Source organism: Lissotriton helveticus, chromosome 3_1 (genome assembly GCF_964261635.1).
Source record: "Lissotriton helveticus chromosome 3_1, aLisHel1.1, whole genome shotgun sequence".
In the NCBI taxonomy this organism is placed as follows: Eukaryota; Metazoa; Chordata; class Amphibia; order Caudata; family Salamandridae; genus Lissotriton; species Lissotriton helveticus.
In genome coordinates, this window is record NC_136061.1 from 220,771,878 (window position 1) to 220,790,264 (window position 18,387).

Sequence of the window (18,387 nt, forward strand, 5' to 3'; positions counted from 1 at the left end):
TATATCTCTTTCTCCTTCACTACTAAGTTAGTCTGCAGTAGGTTTCAGTGCGAGGAGTCAGCCAGCCTGTCAGAAAATCTTTCATCGGCAGGTGGTATATTTAGTGCCCCACTCGGAAATCTGTACACACACACACAATGGTTGGTGCCTTGCACTGTATGATTATTCATTATACAGTACACATACACAAAAGATGTGTGTTAGAATGAGTATCCATATTATAAACAACTGAGCAGTTATACTAATTAGGGCAAAGGTTAAAAAACAACAAAATATATTAAATCCCCCATCTCAGTCGTATTAGTCTACACCCCACCTAAATTATAACCACCAATGATTTATTTGTTTCCCATACGATGCCAAGGCATGTAACGTCTCCCTACTTACCTTATAGCACCATCAGGCAAAAGTCAGAACTCTGTAGTTCATCTTTCCTTTCAGCAAATGGTCCTTATGTCTAAACCTGCCCATACATGGATCATGGTGTTCTATGGTGTGAGGAGGGGTCAGCTAATGCATATCTCTTGTGTTGTAACACAGGATGTTGAATAATGCTACTAGTTAAAAAAAATAATCATACATGGAACCTTCTTCCTACTTTTCTTCCTTATTCGTACAAGACAGAACATATAAGTTCATCTTTCCTTGCAGCCATAGTTCAACTGCTGCATTCATGAACAGTGCGTATGCAAGAGAATGGAAATGTTCCTTCTCGGCATTGTCAGCGTGAGTGTAAGAAAAACTTGGCATCCAAGCATAGATTTATTAGTTGCACCATTCAGCAAGTTAGCCTGTTTTCTAGACCCTTAAACGATGCAATCCAGCACTATGAATGTGCAGTCATCATGTTAGCATATATTCAGCCCTGCATTATATGTAACATTAAAAATATATATACAAGTCTTGCTAGAGATATTACAAGGTACTTGTACTTTTGGGTGCAGGGAAGAGGAGGTGTATGGCGTCACTGACATCAAGATGCCGTCACGGTAACCTGCCAGCTGCTGCACATGGCTCGTTTTTTTGCCCCCACATTTTTTAAACCTTCACATATTTGCACAGGGCAAACTTGTTGAAGTTTAAAATAAAATCGCAAAGCTGTGAAATAGTCCTGGTGATCCCTGCATTTGCCGCCCTGACGGCTGCAGGTTGGTAAGAGCATGGGGGAGGTCACTGCCACCAAAACTCGTGCTGCCCCTACTGCCCCCCCTTGCTACGTCACGGCACATACCAAGCTTACTGGAGCACACACTTGTAGCCACAATCTGGGTAACTGAGTATGTCATGTTCTGATTTCTTGTAAGACCAGAGGAACCCAGATGGCAGGCTGTAGATCTCAACATGAGCTCCACTCACCCAGTGCATCAGTTTCTGCATAGGCAGGAACAAAAAAGGGAAAAAAAGTAGGGTGATGGTTCAAAGGGCAGAGAAAAAGGCTGCATGGAAATCTCGGAGGGCTTCTCATATCTCATATCTTCTAGCTATTGTGTCAAGAATTCTCAATTCTGTTAAGAACACGGCGACAAGGATTTTGCTTCTTAAACCTCTACTACAAATCACACCGCTAACGAAAACAGTTTAAACACACAAACTACATTTACCATCGTAATGTCCCTCGTTGTTATGGTTCCATCCACCAATCAGCATGGAAACAGTCCCTTAAATGTGAGAGACACCATCTTGCAGCCTCTTTCTTTACAAAGCTACAATACAATCAACAAACCTCCAACTTAAACTGTAAAAATATATATCTCTGTAAACAAGAACCCCAATCAAAACAGCCCATAATCTTGCATTGTAGAAACCATAAGTCACTGCAACTTCTAAATCATGCAGAGCCTGCCAGGTCCATGAAGAAATCATCTTCCTGGGTAGATCATCTATTGCCATCACTCTTGCTTCTGTTCTGCAACTGAAAACCAAGAGGTGACTAGTATTTCGATGACACTGAATATAATACCAGAGACTGGCAACAATAAACACAATGCCAACCCCTGTCAGAAATTTGGAAAAGTTATAAAAGCATACCCTCCTTGGCTCCTTGTCCTTAATAGAATTGAAAATTCTTGCCACTATAGCTAGAACATATTTTACTCAATTTCAGGACCAGTGGCTCACATTATGCTTGTTTAAACTGACCCACAATAACAGAAGCAATATATGCAATAGGTTTGTAATGAAATATTTCAAAAGTTGACTCCGACGACCAATAAGCCACCTTATAACAACCTCCAGTCTAGAACCAAGTGAGTAAGCTTTCATGCCATAGCACCTCTCACTGCATGTGCCTCAAATTTGGAAGTATTAACCTCCAGCTTCTGACAAATGCCATCGAATCCACCTGGCCAAGGTTGCCAAGAATACTGGTTTCTGCGGCTTCAGAAGGGCAGTGAATAACTGACCCGCAGCATCCTGATTAAATTCTCTGGAACTTAATTCATATGCTTTTAAACATTACACTACACACGGTCTATAGCTATTAGGAAAAGCTGGGAAAGAAATACACTTATAATTTGTCTTTGTTAATCTGGAAATCATAAATGAAACTCCGTCTGGAGAAAATGCTCGAACTAGTAAATCAAGTGCACACACATCAGATACCTTTCTACAGGAAAGGAGGCATAACAACATTTCCCCATCAGACCACCCTTCTACAGAAAATGAGACATTTACTTTGTCAACTTTGCTGGAAATTGTTTCCTAAATTGTTTTTGGTATGCTATTGTTCCACGAATCCCACCACCACATTAACATCCCATATTATATGATATCTTGGCTGTCGAGGGTCAGTTAGTCTAATTCCTCTAAACAGTTTAAATACCAGCGGTTGTTTCCATATCAGCTTACCTTCCACAGGGCAATGTTCACCTGAGATAGCAGACCGAAAATTATTTACCCACCTGTAAGTTAGGCTGTCAACTGTGAAAAAAAATCACTACTAAGTGTTAAGTCCAACCCCACAGGATCCATACTCTATTCGCTGCACCTGCTAATACATCTCATCCAGGTAAAAGAATATTATTCAGGAGTATTGGATGATCAAGCTTGCTGAATATACAAAGCAGCTTGTTGCGAAATCCCAAGCATGCTTCAACATCTCTGAAAACCCTCGATGCCTTGAGAAAGAGGTGACACTCCCAGAATCATAGGAAGAGATCGTTCTGCTGGGACCCATAGAAGCTCTAGGAAGAGCAGGAGCTTGATTAGAAAGTTGCAATACATTTTCTGAAGAACTGGGAACCAAGCCTGTGCTCTCCAGATCGGAGTAACTAGAATGAACTTCGCTTTCTCCCTGAACACCAGAGTTGTTACTCTCTGAATCGTCACAAATTAGGGAATCAAATAGTGCAACTTCTTGTTCCAATCCTGCAGGAAGACATCGGTTGCCTGGGCTACCGGATCCGGTCTGAAGCTGAAGAATCTCTTCAAGTGCCTGTTAAACCTGAGTGCAAACAGGTTCCACATACGTGGACCCTCAACTGATTAAGATTCCGGATTTCCTTAGAAAGCAACATCCAAATGCTGTTGTCTAACAGGAATCTCAAATTCCAATCTGCTATCACATTCTACTGTACTGGAATGTATTCCGCTATCACCAAGACCTGGTGTTGCTGGCAAAAATGTTTGGCTATCTCTGATAACTAACAGGACCTCATTCTGCCTCACCTTTGAATTATCGGCCTGCGTAAATAATGTCCATTCGCAAAAGAGTGCAACAGTTTGACTTCTACATAAAAAGAGCCTTGATGACAAACAAACCCGTGAGTGAGGTGCTCTAAAGAGTTGATATGCATAGTCAGTTCAGATGCCGAGCATCTCATGGTTGTGGAGACTGCACCATACCTTACTACTCCCCAGCCACACCTGCTAGCATTGGACTCTTTAATGATCCCCCGTTGGCAACCGAAAATGGTACTGCCATTCCAGACTTCCATAAGATCTAGCCTTTTTGGTCCTGCCTTTCATGACTATTGAATCTGATCTGCATTGGACAAGCCTTGCGAATATATTGAACCTTCAATTGTTGTAGAGCTCTGTAATGCAATGGGGCTGGAAATATTACCTGAATGGATGATGTCAACAGACTCACAACCCTGGCAAGAAATCTCAGGGATACAGTCTAACTGAACAATGCTAAACTCAGTTCTTCTTGATGCCCTTCATTTATAGCATTAAAAGTTGCAACTGTGTCTTAACTGAGTCCATTTCAAAATCTAGGAACACTACACACTGGGTCGGAACCAGCAATACTTTTTTGACATTGGGTACGAAAGCTGAGGCTAATGAATCACCTAAGACAGATGTAACCTCACTCTGGTGTCATATTGAACCTTGATAATTAGATCATCTTGAGAGACTATCTGTCATACTCCTTCAGCCCTAAGAAATTCAATCACCAGTATCATCATCTTACTGAGACACTATGATGCTGATGACAGACCGTATGGGAATTTATACAATTTTGTCTTTCATTGAAACTGGAGAAATCGTCTGTAAGGAGGAAAAATAAGAATAATCAGGTAAGCATCTTTGAGGTCTAACTGGATCATCCACAGCAGATGTCTTAAAAGATGGATACCCTCCATCTTGAAATGTCTGTACATCATGCAAGCATTGAAATCGCGCAGGGTTTACACTAACCTATAACCTCCTACTTTTTAATATTGCTAGAAAACTTTGGGCAAACAGTTTTGCTTCCTTGGCTAAAAACATATGTATTTGTAAAGTGCACGTTCACCCCTAACGGGGTATCTTGAATAACAGATGTTTATTGTTACCCAACTCAATGGTCCTCATTTCATCGACCTCAGATGGATAAAAGGCTAAGCAGAGCTGCCGGGACTTGAACCTGTGATCATGAGGTTGAACACAGGCCCCTGCAGTCGATGCATTAGTCCACTGAGCCACCAGACCTGGCAAATGTTTGATATCTAAATCTATGAAAGTCTGTTCTTGCAGGAAAATACACAGTTGTCTGGGAATAACCTTTTTGGATTGGAGTGCCCTAGAATTTGAGTCTGAACCCCTGAATCGTTTCTAATAGCTAAGAATCCTGCATTGCCAACTGTCAATTGTATAAAAAAGTGTTGCAACCTGCGTCCGAGGACCACATCGGATAGAGGGATATAGATCACCTGCAAAACCTGCTCCTGATCCACTAAAAGACACTCCTCTGTAACCACCTCTATTATATCTTTCATTGCTTCCTTTAGCCCTATTGATTGACTGTTACAAAGAATTGTCCAAGGCTTCCACAAGACTTTCCTCAAACATGCACTCTTAAGGGTCCACATAGCAGTCCTGATATTCGTTTCCGTCAAAAGGATGAGACCCAGCCATCACTCCAGTCACCAGGTAGCTAAGTATGTGTTCAAACCACAAGAGGATATAGGGGAGAGCCCCCAAAATGAATGGCAATAATGTAAGCAGTGAGAGAATGGAAGAAGCAGCCTTCTCTCCTTGGTTACACCTCTTTCAGTAATGATTACAACCCCAGCTTTTATTCGTGTCACGGGGCGTTAAGGGGGAATATTTTCAACAGCTGCACCTCAATTGAGCGCATCTTCAAAGATACACAGGAATGTGCCGCCCATATTCAACAAGTGTTGGCAGCAGCATAACCAAAATGGAATAACCCAAGCATTTAGGTGAATCCAGCGTGCCTGTGCATTCCCCACAATGGACATTAACAGAGGACTTTGCTCATCGGTGAAGGCTGTACGAGGCCAGAGCTTATCCTTCAACTCCCACTAAGCAGAAAAATGACCACAAAGATGGACACCCAACAAATCACCAAAAGCAAGGCTCCCTCATTAGAAAATGGATATACATGGGCAAATAAACATATAGCAGAAAGGGCATGCAGCTCGTGCATAGAAAAAAGAAATGCAAGAATAAAATGCACTCACGAAATTCCATAAGCATAGCCTAAACTTTCAACAAATATATAAACATGGAGCAACTTCGAAAGCACTTAGCTTGACTACTAAGCAGAAGCAGCAAAAAAAGAGGTAGGCTGCAAGACGCTGTCTCTCACTTTTATGGGACTGTATCCATGCTGACTGGTGGATGGAGCCATGACAATGTGGGAAGTTTTGATGAGAAATATAATTTGTGTGTTTAAACTGTTTTCATTGGCTGCTGTGTTTTGAGGAAGAGATTTAAGAAGCAGAGCCTAAGCTTCCAGTCCTGACATAGAATTTCAATAGCCTACATTGTGCAGCTATCAACTTTAGAGCGCTTTATGGATTACGCTATTTTCACTTATTCTCAGATATTGATGGTGACATCCTTCATAGCAGTGGAAACTCCCCTCGCTATCCACCAGTGTAAGATTTTCACACAGCTCAGTAGTGTGCATCAACTTGTTAGGGAACATATAGAATTTGCTATGAGCCAATTCTGATTCATGGATGCAACTATCTGCTGACACTAGCCTCCATGATACTAGGTATTAATCTGTATGAATGAACTCCTGCCGCTGTTTTAAACCAGCAAACAAGGTACCTGGTGAGCGTAATATGGTATTGTTTCTTAATGGATGATTTTGATTTTTCTCTATTTGTTTATGTTTTTATGCAAAGATTTCCTTTTCCACATCAAGGTTCCCTGTGGTGGTCCTCCATGTCGGTGTGCATGGCTGCAGGCCAGTGCTAGTTACTATGGTAACCTCCCCTTTCACTGTCTTTGGACCCGCCCACTTCTCGGTGCGCGGCGTCTCAGAACTAAGCTTTGCCTACGCTATGTGTGTGTTTGTTTTTCTCTGTCAGACTAATCTTATTTATAAGGCCTCACAAAGTTCTCTACTGGATAGTGTAATGTTGGCTGTGCTAACTCTGCAGATCATCTGGTTAGATAACTAACACTATTTTTAATAAATTGTTGCCAACTTCATTTTTTGCAGATCTGTTATCAAATCTAAATATGTGCTCATCAGTGTCCTGCCTTCCAGTCAACACATCTTTAAAAGTCTTCCACACTCTCAGGAGGTCCTGTAGGTCATAAAGTAAATCTCTACACAATGACAATCTGCCAATGACAGGCATAGGGGTGGTGCTGCATACTCTTAGGCTTCCCTGTTTGGAGCGAGGTCTTGGGGTCTATTCCTTTGTAATGCAATTCCACTGGGTGGCTTGATGGTGCACATGCTGTCCTCCAACCAAGGCTTGCTGGGTGATGCGAAAGCTTTACTAGGCTGAGATCATGGCAATGCTGTTGGCACCCAAAATGATGCAATGAAGTCTCTCTTGTTTACTGAGCGTGGTCAGAGGTTGTTGGGTAAGATTTGTGGCAGGCAATGTGAAGCTGTTTTTGCACCTCGAACTCCAATTTCTGCACAGACCTCCGTGGGGTGAGAGCGGCTATAGAGATAGGACAGCCATGGAATATGGGCAGTGGGTGAGTTATCCTCCTGGGGTACCTTAATGAACTTCCAAGAGCTGACAAAGTATTATGGAGCCCCGACTGGAAACTTTCAGTATTATGGATGACTGGTCAGGCCCACGCACTCGATTCGGGGGGAGACATTCCCCCATTTGACGTTCTGTAATTAGTATTCACATTTGGTGGGGAGGAGGGAGAAAGCAAGGACTCTTCTTTACAGTGCACTTACCTTCGACTACGAAACTGACATGTCAGTACAGAGGGAAAAATAGTCATGGAACATGCGAAAAGAGTTGGTTGAGAAAGACTGATTTGTTACTGCAACACAAATTTACACACTCCAGAAACATGCATCTCAAAATGTAGTTGTTAATTTCCTGAACTGGATTTACATGACCACCAAACGCTTGTCCAAAACATGTACCATGGTCCATCAAGATGCTTTGTTGCGACATGGTTTGGCTATGTTCATTGTTTGCCAGATATTGGGGGAAAATATCGAACACACCATCACGAATGTTGAACAGAGCTCCTATTTTGAAGACAGAAGTATGCCTATTTGATATGATATCCCTTATCCAAAAAAAGATGAAGTTGTAAAACAGGTTCCTTGGTCTAACTCTATTGGTCACTAAAAGATGCATAGCACAGAGCTGGAAGTCTCCAGCTGACCCGAGGTTTAGATAGCTGGACGAGAGGCCGTACAAGGACGACATACAGGAGGAGTTCCTCTGCTCTGAATAGCTCAAAGGCAGTAGTGATTTTGTCCTCGAGTTGGCGGAGATGGTGCTGTCTTTCAGAACCGTAACTAATGATAACAGACCGGCCTGAGAGTGGCAGAAGTGTGAGCTGAGGTCGACACAGGACCTCCTACCGGAGTAATTGTTTTATAGTTATGACAGCTTGGCCAAAAGTGAGGGAACAGGCTATAAACAAAACACACACACACACACACACACACACACGCACACACACACAACTTATACGACCTTCCCCAGTAATTCCTTATAGCACTGAGATGAGGTAATGCCACCAACCAACAGACCTCCCTAGAGAGTTAGAAAAGTTAGCCCAAAGGGAATGCAGGCCAAGTCAGACATTAATTGCGGTTCACTCATTGGCAATATAATTACAACCATGTTATTTGCATACTGCTGCAAATACAACCTTCAACATCACTAGAATGCTACTCATGAGAAGATGAGAGTGCAGCACAGACCACTTCAGACCTCACTAAAAACAATGGAGTTCATACTTCCTCAGACTTCACTAGAATACTCGTCATGGAAGCTTAAATGCCAGCGTACACCAATGTTAACTAAACCACATTAGTGTTACTCATAAGCAGACTCACGGATTGCACAGACCAACCCAACAGTTCTAGTTCTACTCGTGGACAGCAGCACAAGGCACCCAAGACATTATGACAGGGTTATTCACAGCATCCAAAGGGTAGTATAGATCACTTCAGACATTAGCAAGTTAATTGTGGGTAGTGTAAATGTGGCCTAACCATCGTGCTCCTCTTGGCAGTTAGAAGTGTAGCAAAGATCACAGCAAACAAAATTGTGTTGAGGGACATAGTTACCTGTATAAAAGAGGGCCAAGGTTTTCAGTTTTATTGTTTCCTTCAAGTATTGACAGAAATGGTTCTAGCGAAGATCATATATTGTAACAATCGAAGTAGATCAGGTTGGTTGAACCAGTTAATTGCATCAACTTTTACCATAGATTGAAGGTTATTCTCTTGGCAATAAAGACTTCAGCAGTTTGTACTGCAAGTCTACAAATAACCTTGAATTGTAAATAATGTGATTACCACCAAGTGTAGAAAACTGACACATGTGGACAACTAGTGATGTTTCAGGAATACAACATGCTGACGGTGGAAAGACACCATGATCTTGGAGTCACTTTTATTGCGTTGTAAGAAGAGAAGGAAAGAGAGAGGGAAGAAGATTATAAGAAACATAGGTTGGACCTCACCAGGTCTTGTTGTAGTAAACAAAGTGAATTTATCATCAGGACCTTCTGATACAGACTATGAAAGCCTGTGTTTTATGGCCATTCATGAAAAGCTTACACTCAGGCCTGGGGGAGCTGTGAGAAGGGAAAGATCATTTTAAGAAGCCCAGCGTATCTATTGGAGCCAGATTTGATTACAGCTTTCAGAAGTATGAATGTAGGATTTTTCAGGATTTGGAGTCTGAATCCATATTTTCTGAAGTGGCTGATATCTTAAAATACACATCTCATAAAATAATTCCTCATGTCAAGCTGTAATTGTGCCATATATTGCTACACCACTCTTTACCATGGGATACATGCCATGCCTGCAATAAACCACTAGAAACATGCACTGCAGCGCACGGGCAATAAAAGAATACTTAATAAAGAATCAACACAAACTGCTGTGCAGCATCTGCATTGAACAACTTAGTATAAGGAGCAGTGTGGCTCACTGGTTAGAGGCGGCAGGCCTGAGAGCAGAAGTCGCCTGGGACCAGGGTTCAATTCCCGACGCGGCAGGGTCGTGGACCTTGGTCAGCGGACTTGATAATTCTCGCTTCAGTGCTTACTCTAATCAGGGGTTCCACTCGGCAACTCTGGGCATTAGCTTGCCTAATCTCCACAACGGCCCCACCAATTCCGGGGATGCCTGGCTCCACCTTGGGGACTCCCAGCAAGGGACCATCCCACAGGGAAAGCCAGGACGGGTTCCCCAGAGTTATACAGCGCTGGGACGCCCCGTTGCTGGGGCAGCTGTGCGCTTTACAAGTATACTACATTTACATTTACTACATTTACATAACTTGTGGCAGGCAGAAGTTCTCTAGAAGGGTGTTGAACTTCTCGCTTGCTCCCCCCACCCTTACCTCTCTCAGCTTCCTGTCGACTCATACCAAGAAACCCGCACCTTCAGCATCCACACATTGGTGAATTACTCGATAATGCCTAGAGGCCCACATAGGATTAGTAGCAGCACTGTCATTGGCCATTCAGCAGCACCTTTTATACAATAAAGCAGGCAAGTTAGTCAACTCCTTAGATTCTTCCTCTATCCAAAGTTGTCTTCCGATGTGGTTTGTCAGAGGTGTTCTTGTGGAGCAGGAAGGGAGACGAGCTGGAAATCAACAAAGTATCTAGACATATGACATCAGATAGTTTCAAAAGAAAAGAAAGGAAGTTATACCAGGTCGGCTTCCTCCTGGCTATCTCTGCAAGGAATCGTAAGAGGCAGCATGGAGAGCTCAGCCTGTAACTCTTCTCTCAGCTAACCTAGTAACTAACTTTTGTTTCTCAGAAAAAATCTTTTACAATCATAATATTATATGTTCCTATGTCACTACTAACTACGTGTATGTTGGTGACTTGAGTACTGTGTGAGCAAAGTTCATGGAAGCAGGGTATGAAGAACATTTGCCAATGAGACAATCAGGGGGAAGCGAGCAGGCCATTGTGGCTCAAAATTTGAGGGGGACAAAGCAAAGGCGTTCTCTACAGGAATAACATCTCTCGATTTCAGCAGAGTAATTGTATGTGTGTGTGTGTGTGTGCCGTATATTCTGTGGTATGATATGAGTGTTTTGCTGTGTCTATGCCTGACGAGGCACTGATATTAGGTAATAGACAGTGCTGCCCTGCCAGGATCCCGTAAACACTTTGGAAAGGTAAGTGCATATGTAGCAGGAGCGCAAGCTTCCCTCACATACACAAAGCATATACAATAGGTGTAACACCAGTTCAAGTTGCATACATTACTGTTACATCCCACATGCACAAACACCCGTAAACATGTGCACAAAATAGGTCTACCATTTGTAGGAGTATGTGTGTGTGTGGGTGGGTGTGTGTGTGTGTGTGCATGTCCACTGTAATGAATGTAAAGACGATGGGTGGGATGCTTGTAAAAGTCTCAGCCATTGTTAATCCCTTAGGCCACATTCTAGAGGACCAGTCCCGTCTTTGCCCTCTATGCCGCTCTAGAGACACACATGTTCTGTGAAGAGTGAAACACTGCATACGCAGACTAATTGTTTGAGTATTGTGTAGATGTTTATCATATGTGTGCAGATATACACACACACAGACAATAGTTTACACACCCTTAGTTCTATGATTACGGGGTACTCAGTAAAAGCTGCTGAAAGAAAACAAAAAGAGGTTGTAATGCACATCCACAACATAAGAAATATGAAACAAATAGTGAAAATTTGAGTATTTTGTGCAGTATTCCTTTTAGGCATTAATCAGACCATGCCATGTCTGTGTGGATGTGTAAAAGAGGTTTTGTATTCTCATATTGGTTTGGGATCAGACTCTTAAGATATCTGCTGTATAAGTATGCTAATTCATGACTCTCAAAAACAATCAACAGTGCGGTTTTGGGTATCTGGCCTTCTTTGGGTATGGCTATCTAAAATCTGATAGTAATTCTAGAGTACAGATGCAAAGGAGACATTGCATGCTCTGGTTGCTCTACATAGCCACACCAATGAGTGCTTATCCATAGCTTTGCTCCCAGGTATTCAAGTCTACCATCCTTGTGTTTTGTGCTGTCTCTCCTTCGCAGTATTCTGACGTATCTCTTTCACCTACAGTGCCCGCAAGCGACCAATCCCTTACTACAGGCCCAGTCCATCATCTTCCAGCTCCCTCAGCAGCTACTCCGACAGCCGGAGCCGGAGCCGAAGCTACGACAGCTACAGCAGTTACAGCCGCAGTCGCTCGCGCAGTCGCAGCCTCAGCAACAACAGCAGGAGCAGCTCGGAGAGCACCGGGTTTTGAGACACTTGTGAGGGCCTGGGCCCAGGAGTGCAGCTGGCAATCTGATTCACCTTCCATTTGCCTCACTGCTGCATGTTTCTCACAAACACCCACCCAGGTCCCCTAAATTTTCCCATGTGTTAAAGTAACCAGTGTCCTGAACAGTACAGAGAGACTTTGTGAAAGTACTGAGAAGATGTTACAACCATGGGTGTGGGCTGGTACAACTGCCCCATAATACATGCAATTAGACTGGAGTCTACCACAAATGGAACAAGAGAGTGTTGACCCTTTCAGACGTCGCTGTGGATCGAGTTGTCTCACAGCATCTTTGGATACAGTGCATAATTCGATTTGTGGCTCGAGAAGTCTCCAGACTAGAGTGGCAGGGTGATGAAGGATGTGTTGGTGATGAAGATCCGTGGTAAAGGCCATGGTGGGCTTCTGCTTTGGGGGGGGAGGGTCATCATGGTACTTCCTCATGGTACTTCCTCATCTTTGTAGAAGTAAACCGAGGGTGCTCAAAAGCCTGTCTGTGAACTCATGCTCAGGCACATCAATAGTGCTCTTTTTGACATATGCAAATCAGAAGTCACTTAATGGGGACACCGAGGATTGGGAGTGGAGAATAATATTGACTCCTTTGACATGGATAGAGGGATCAATGCCTTGCAGCTGTGGTGCTGCACGGCTTATAGTGCCCAATGACTGATTACTGCCCTTCAAATGTTGTCCAATGGGATCTCAGTTCTGTTGTTACAAAGCTGTGATGATCCACAGGACAAAAACATAAAAAGATGCCCAGGAGGTAAATATGAGCCAGCATTGTGATAGGATGGTGACTGCTGCCCTGAGCCATTCTAGAGGTCTGCATTCCAATCTACTGACTGCAGGAGCCATTTCAGTGAAGAATGCTGTCTGCAACCTCACCCAGTGAAAGCAGTGGACTAAGCTGGATACACAGATGGATCTGGTCTAGACCAAGGTAGTCCCAGTCATACTGCTTCTTTATGGCCCTGCAGTGGCCAATCCTAGAATTGCAAAGGGTTTCAATGCAGAAGGAGGGGCTTTTGTGCTTAACCCTTCAATGACAGAACATTATAAGTCTCCACAGCTGGCCAAACGGCCATGCTGAATTTAGCTGTATGACATCCACATTCAACTTTAATCAACAATGTTGCCTGATCTATTTGCCCCTCAGTTTCAGATCCATCATAAGCCCTTAAGTGGAGATACAAGCTGTTGCCCTGCCCAGGATGTCTTCCACTTCACTAAAGTGATTAGAGTAGAGTTTCAGATAACCAGACTTTAGAATTATACATAATGCACTGATGAGAGAGACTCGATTAAGGAAAAATGGGTGGGCATTGAGTTGAAATGGTACCTGAAAAGGTGTCCTCATTAAATGACAGGTGCTTTTATTCATCACCTTCACAGATAATGTGTACTCTTACAGTCCTAGATGGCGGGTGCTGCCTGCTGCTGTGATCTTCAGGACTTCTTTTGAGAGAGAGGGTTGGGTAGGGTAGCTTATGGATCATGGATGTAGGGGGTCTTTGATTGCAATGAACAAACACAAAAGGAAACAGACAGATGTAATATTATAGACATCGCAGTCCCCTTCACAGTAACTGGGGTTGTGTCTTTCTGCATTTTTCTGTGTCCGAATCAGACAAAATGACTGGCTAGCTTTATTTATGGATGCTAATTTATCCGGTTAAGGTTATTTAAATGTATTATTTATTTATTTATTTATTTTTTATGTTTGAGTGGGATGATTGTGAAGCTGCATCAGCACTTTCAACAAAAGAAAGGGGGAGAACCAGGTGGGACAAGAGCAACGTTCCCACTCAGGACAAAGCCTTCTATTCAGAATGGACAATTTCAAGAACTTCTAATCATGAGCAGGCATCTGTATTCCAACGGCCAGATTTTGATCCAGGGAGCAACTTGCAGAGTGAGTTCTCTATTCCAGCATATGATCATTTGCCTGCGTTTGCCTCCCGCCAGTCCATTTGTTCTTGCTCACAGTCCCATCCGGAGACATGTGATTCATTCTTGGGAGCCTCAGGCGAACAAAAAAGCCCTACTCTTCCCCCAGAAAATGCAATTAAGGCTATCCACACTAGTTAGGCCTTGGCTCCTAACAGCTAAGAGGTGGCTTGAGGGAAAGTGAACATGATGAATATGGCCAAGATGCCCTCACACTAACACTTACAGCACATACACAGCGTTCTTCTCCAAGAAGATGTGAGTTGGAAGCCACTGAGTCAATTAGAGGACAGACCCTAGGGACAAGGTATGGACTCTTCTGGAGGATGGTCTCAGGGGACACCTAGACTTACACACATACACAGTGCTTCTTCTCCATGAAGAAGTGAGCTGGAAGCCACTGGGGTAAATTCGAGGACAGATCAAGGGGACAAGGGATAGACTCTTCTGGAGGATGGTCTCGGGGGACAGTGAGCCATGCATTCTGCTCGGGGCTGAACAGCAGGGTTCATGCTTAGGGACAGTCCCAAGAACAGAAGGTCATGGGCAATGTGAAGGGACCAGAGGTCCTAATTTAAGGGTGGGGTAATTGGACAGCAGACTATGTATTCTTCTATGGGACAGCACCAAAGAACAGATGGCCGTGGGGTCTACTAAGGAGACATCCCAGTGGACAGAAGACCATGGAACAGAATTAGGTAATTCGACAACCTGGTAATGTACCTTGGTACAGACAGTCATGAGCTCAGCTAAGAGGAGAATCCAAGGGACCAATGCCTGATATGTTTGGCACAGCAGCTGTAAGTTCAATTAAGGAGAGATTCATAGGGAACCAGGCCTTGTATTAAGGGGCCAGTATCTAGAAACACGGGGCAACCCGTCACCAGCACCTATGTATTCTTCTATGCGACAGTGCCAAGAACAGAGGCTAGTGGACCACCACAAGCAACAGTGGACACTCCCACGAGATAAGAGGTCAAGGTTTCTGATCGGGTGTCTGTCCTAAAGGACAGAAGCCCAAGAGTTCTGCTCAAAAGACAGTTTCAGGGGAGAGGCGGTTCGCGATCTGCATGTTTGCTGCCCAGGTATATTCTATATATTATTCTATATTTGGTCAATAGTGCTACAAAGTGACACCCAATGTTTAACGTCTTAAAATTGCAAAATGCCCTTAACCGTAGCGAATAGCTGCATGTGTGATTAGTGTTAAAGGAAAGCCAGGTGGACTTCCATGGAAAACATGTAAAAGTCAGTGTGGCAAGCCAAACCCGACCTTAAACCTGAAGTGGGGTGCCATTGCGCCTGAAATAACACAACTGCACCACATCACTTATCATGAAACGCTACCCTATATATTTATTTATTTATTCATTTATCTATTTACTTTTGTCAAGACGTTTTATAAAGACGTCATCCTACCACTTACTAAATCTCGTTACAGTACTAGAGAATAAAATATGTCTAATTTGAATCACGTTAATTCAGATCTGTTGAATTTGAAGGGCTACAACGAGTAGCAATGTCCCCAGGACATTTCATACAAATGCTCAGTAGTAACAGATTCTAGTGAACAACGTATTTCTCACCTAATTCACATGCTTCCTCTCCTATTGCTGAATAATGATTCCACATTTTAGTGTCACAACTGGCACTTCTCAGTTTACATAATTTCACTCAGCCGCTCACTAAATGTCATGCCAGCGCTCACAAAACGTCACATGCCCATCTAAAAATGTTACACTAACGCAGTGCTTAATATGTTTAAAAAAAAGTACGTGCCAGGGCCTTCATCAGGAGGCCACTGCAGCTTGCACCAGACATTGCCCCTGCCAGCGCTGTCAATGGCAGTACCAACACAATTACTAATCATCACACTCCTACAAGTGTGACAGTTCAGCCTATTCCAGGCCCCCAGCGCTATAAGAATGGCGTGGGTGGCAGTCAATAGCCATTTTTAATGTATATTGAATTAATAAACAACTGTTGTTGTGCTCATCTCTAAAGTAGACAGAACAGTGTCAACATGTGGCAGATTAAATACAAGCGCCGGTGCTGATAATCAAGTGCCAGTGCCAAGCACCGGAAACCACTGGCTCAAATTAAGCACTGCTCTACCACGCCCCTAACAAAACTTAATTTCGACACTCAAAAAAAAAGGCCTCGTTCAAATAATTACACTCCACTGCTTAGAAAGAGTTAGGGCAACTTTTACAAAATCCATTTTAACTCTATTGCATTGTTCGTTTAATCTCACTTCGCTTCTACTAAAAATCGCTTACAGTTTCTCCTTAAATATGGTCCGGCTACGCATGGAACGTTGCTCCAGTCTTTGGGTTAAGGTCCTGCCACCGGAGCTTTCATATCCCTAGTGGTTCAGACTTCACGACAGACGCACTACTGCAAATTTGCTGTGCATCAATCAGTGGTGCCCAACACTGGTCCATCCGAGTTTTGTTTCAGGACATACACATGAGATATGTTTTCATTTATATAGCCAGTGGCTATCCTGAAATTGCAGAATGGCTCCATCCAGTATGGACAAACCTTGGACTCCCCATGAATAAATATGTCTTGAAAATAGTGTTGAGCTGTGAAAAGGCTGTGTCAAGGCAATGCTTTGCACACATTTGGCTGACCCTTGAGTGGGAAATGGCCTCAGGAGAGTTTGGTGCATATTAAAGCTTTGAGTCAATTCTCAGTCTCACTCCTTTGGGGTCTATTGAAAACAGTTTCCCTGCTCATCTTTGCCTGGCACATCAGTGAAATCAAAAGACTGAGTGTCTCCCAACCTGGTGCTAACTCAAGACACATCTACATCTCCTGTCATTTCTCAGGCAGGGGTTCCATGACCAGAGTGCCAGGAGTTGAAAGTATGGAATAAGTTGTTACTACCAAAATCCATGACCACTGATAAATTTAGTTTGACGTCTCAAATAAGTGTTGCATATTGAGTGAGCTGCTCTCTTCAAAGACCACAGATTCCTAAGTGCTCAGGCACATTTACAACTGTCCCTAGTATTTCGATTTTTTTCCACCCAAATGTAATGATTCACTTTCTCTGTTATAAAGAAATCTATTCCACCAATGTACGTTAATAACAGATTACATTATCTCCCTGACAGGAGCTTTTAAACATTGGCAGGTGTGTCGCTATGCTTGTAGAGGCCACGTCCTGGGCAGCAGCCATCACAGGATCAGGACAAAAACCACTGTCCACAGAAGATAGTAGCTTTTGTTCTGACCCTAAGATGGCTTCCACATGATTGAAGATCTCTAAAGCATCATTTCAATATATTTATGATCCTCATAGTCTTCCTCATGCTGTTTCCAGGCCTATTTAACGCCACCCTGGAGGATGCTCACTAGAACAAATACTTTGCTGGAAAACTAAAATACCACAGATGTTTATTTAATCTTTTATTATTTAATTTTATATTTATTTTTTAGGGTGGGTCAAATTTTGAGTCCAACATGTTGACATGTGAAGCTGGCCCAATGATAATAAAAGTATACAGTGTATATAAATATATTGTAATGTACTAATGATTGTGTGTTTTGTTCTTCAATTTTTACATTATTTTCATTGATAATGAATGTGCATATTCCCAACTGCAGCGATACAGCAGACAAGAATGAATGCAAATATACTTATTATTCAAATTTAACTTGAGCACTAAGAGCCTGATTACAAGTTGCATGGCACTGGCACTGAATGTGAAATTTACATTACCATGCAGTAACAACACACCAGTACAGTGCAATTACGAATTGAACCTTGTGGATTGGGGAATTACTGCATGAAACTGAGCTAACCAGTCATAACACCACACTGGCCATCAAATTCCATGTGGGTCCTGCATATATTTACCACCTTTGAGCAGGGTGTGTGTGTGGGGGGGGGGGGCGGGGAGGGGGGTGTGGAGTAAGGGAGGGAAAGGGCAGATAAGGTCTGGCAGGGGAAGCATAATTTGTACCCACAAAAAAACAAATTAGGGGACAAGTCGTTTTGGCAGAATTGCCACCCAATAAAAGTTGGCACGTTGTTCCTACACCTTGGAAAAAAGAGTGTGGTGGAACTGGCGCACTCACAATCAGGTGGAGTGGAATTCCATATGGTAATTTTGCTCTGCTTGACGGATAGAGCCTATGTTGAAGAAGCCAGGATAGCTGAATTTTTCCTCTAGACATTTTATGAGATAGTGGACAATCTCCTGATTGGCACCTGTTAATTCAAATTATGAGTAC

The 18,387-nt window shown here is 43.0% G+C and overlaps 1 protein-coding gene across 1 annotated transcript in view; it reads left to right on the plus strand.

Annotated features, from left to right (window-relative positions):
* SRRM3 (serine/arginine repetitive matrix 3) overlaps window positions 1-17,681 on the plus strand; it is a 244,216-nt gene extending 226,535 nt beyond the window's left edge. The window contains exon 12 of the mRNA XM_078679649.1: window positions 11,985-17,681. Coding sequence (XP_078535775.1) covers window positions 11,985-12,171 — 187 coding nt within the window. The 3' untranslated portion in view covers window positions 12,172-17,681. The remainder of the gene's footprint in view (window positions 1-11,984) is intronic.
* Window positions 17,682-18,387: the final 706 nt, after the last annotated feature.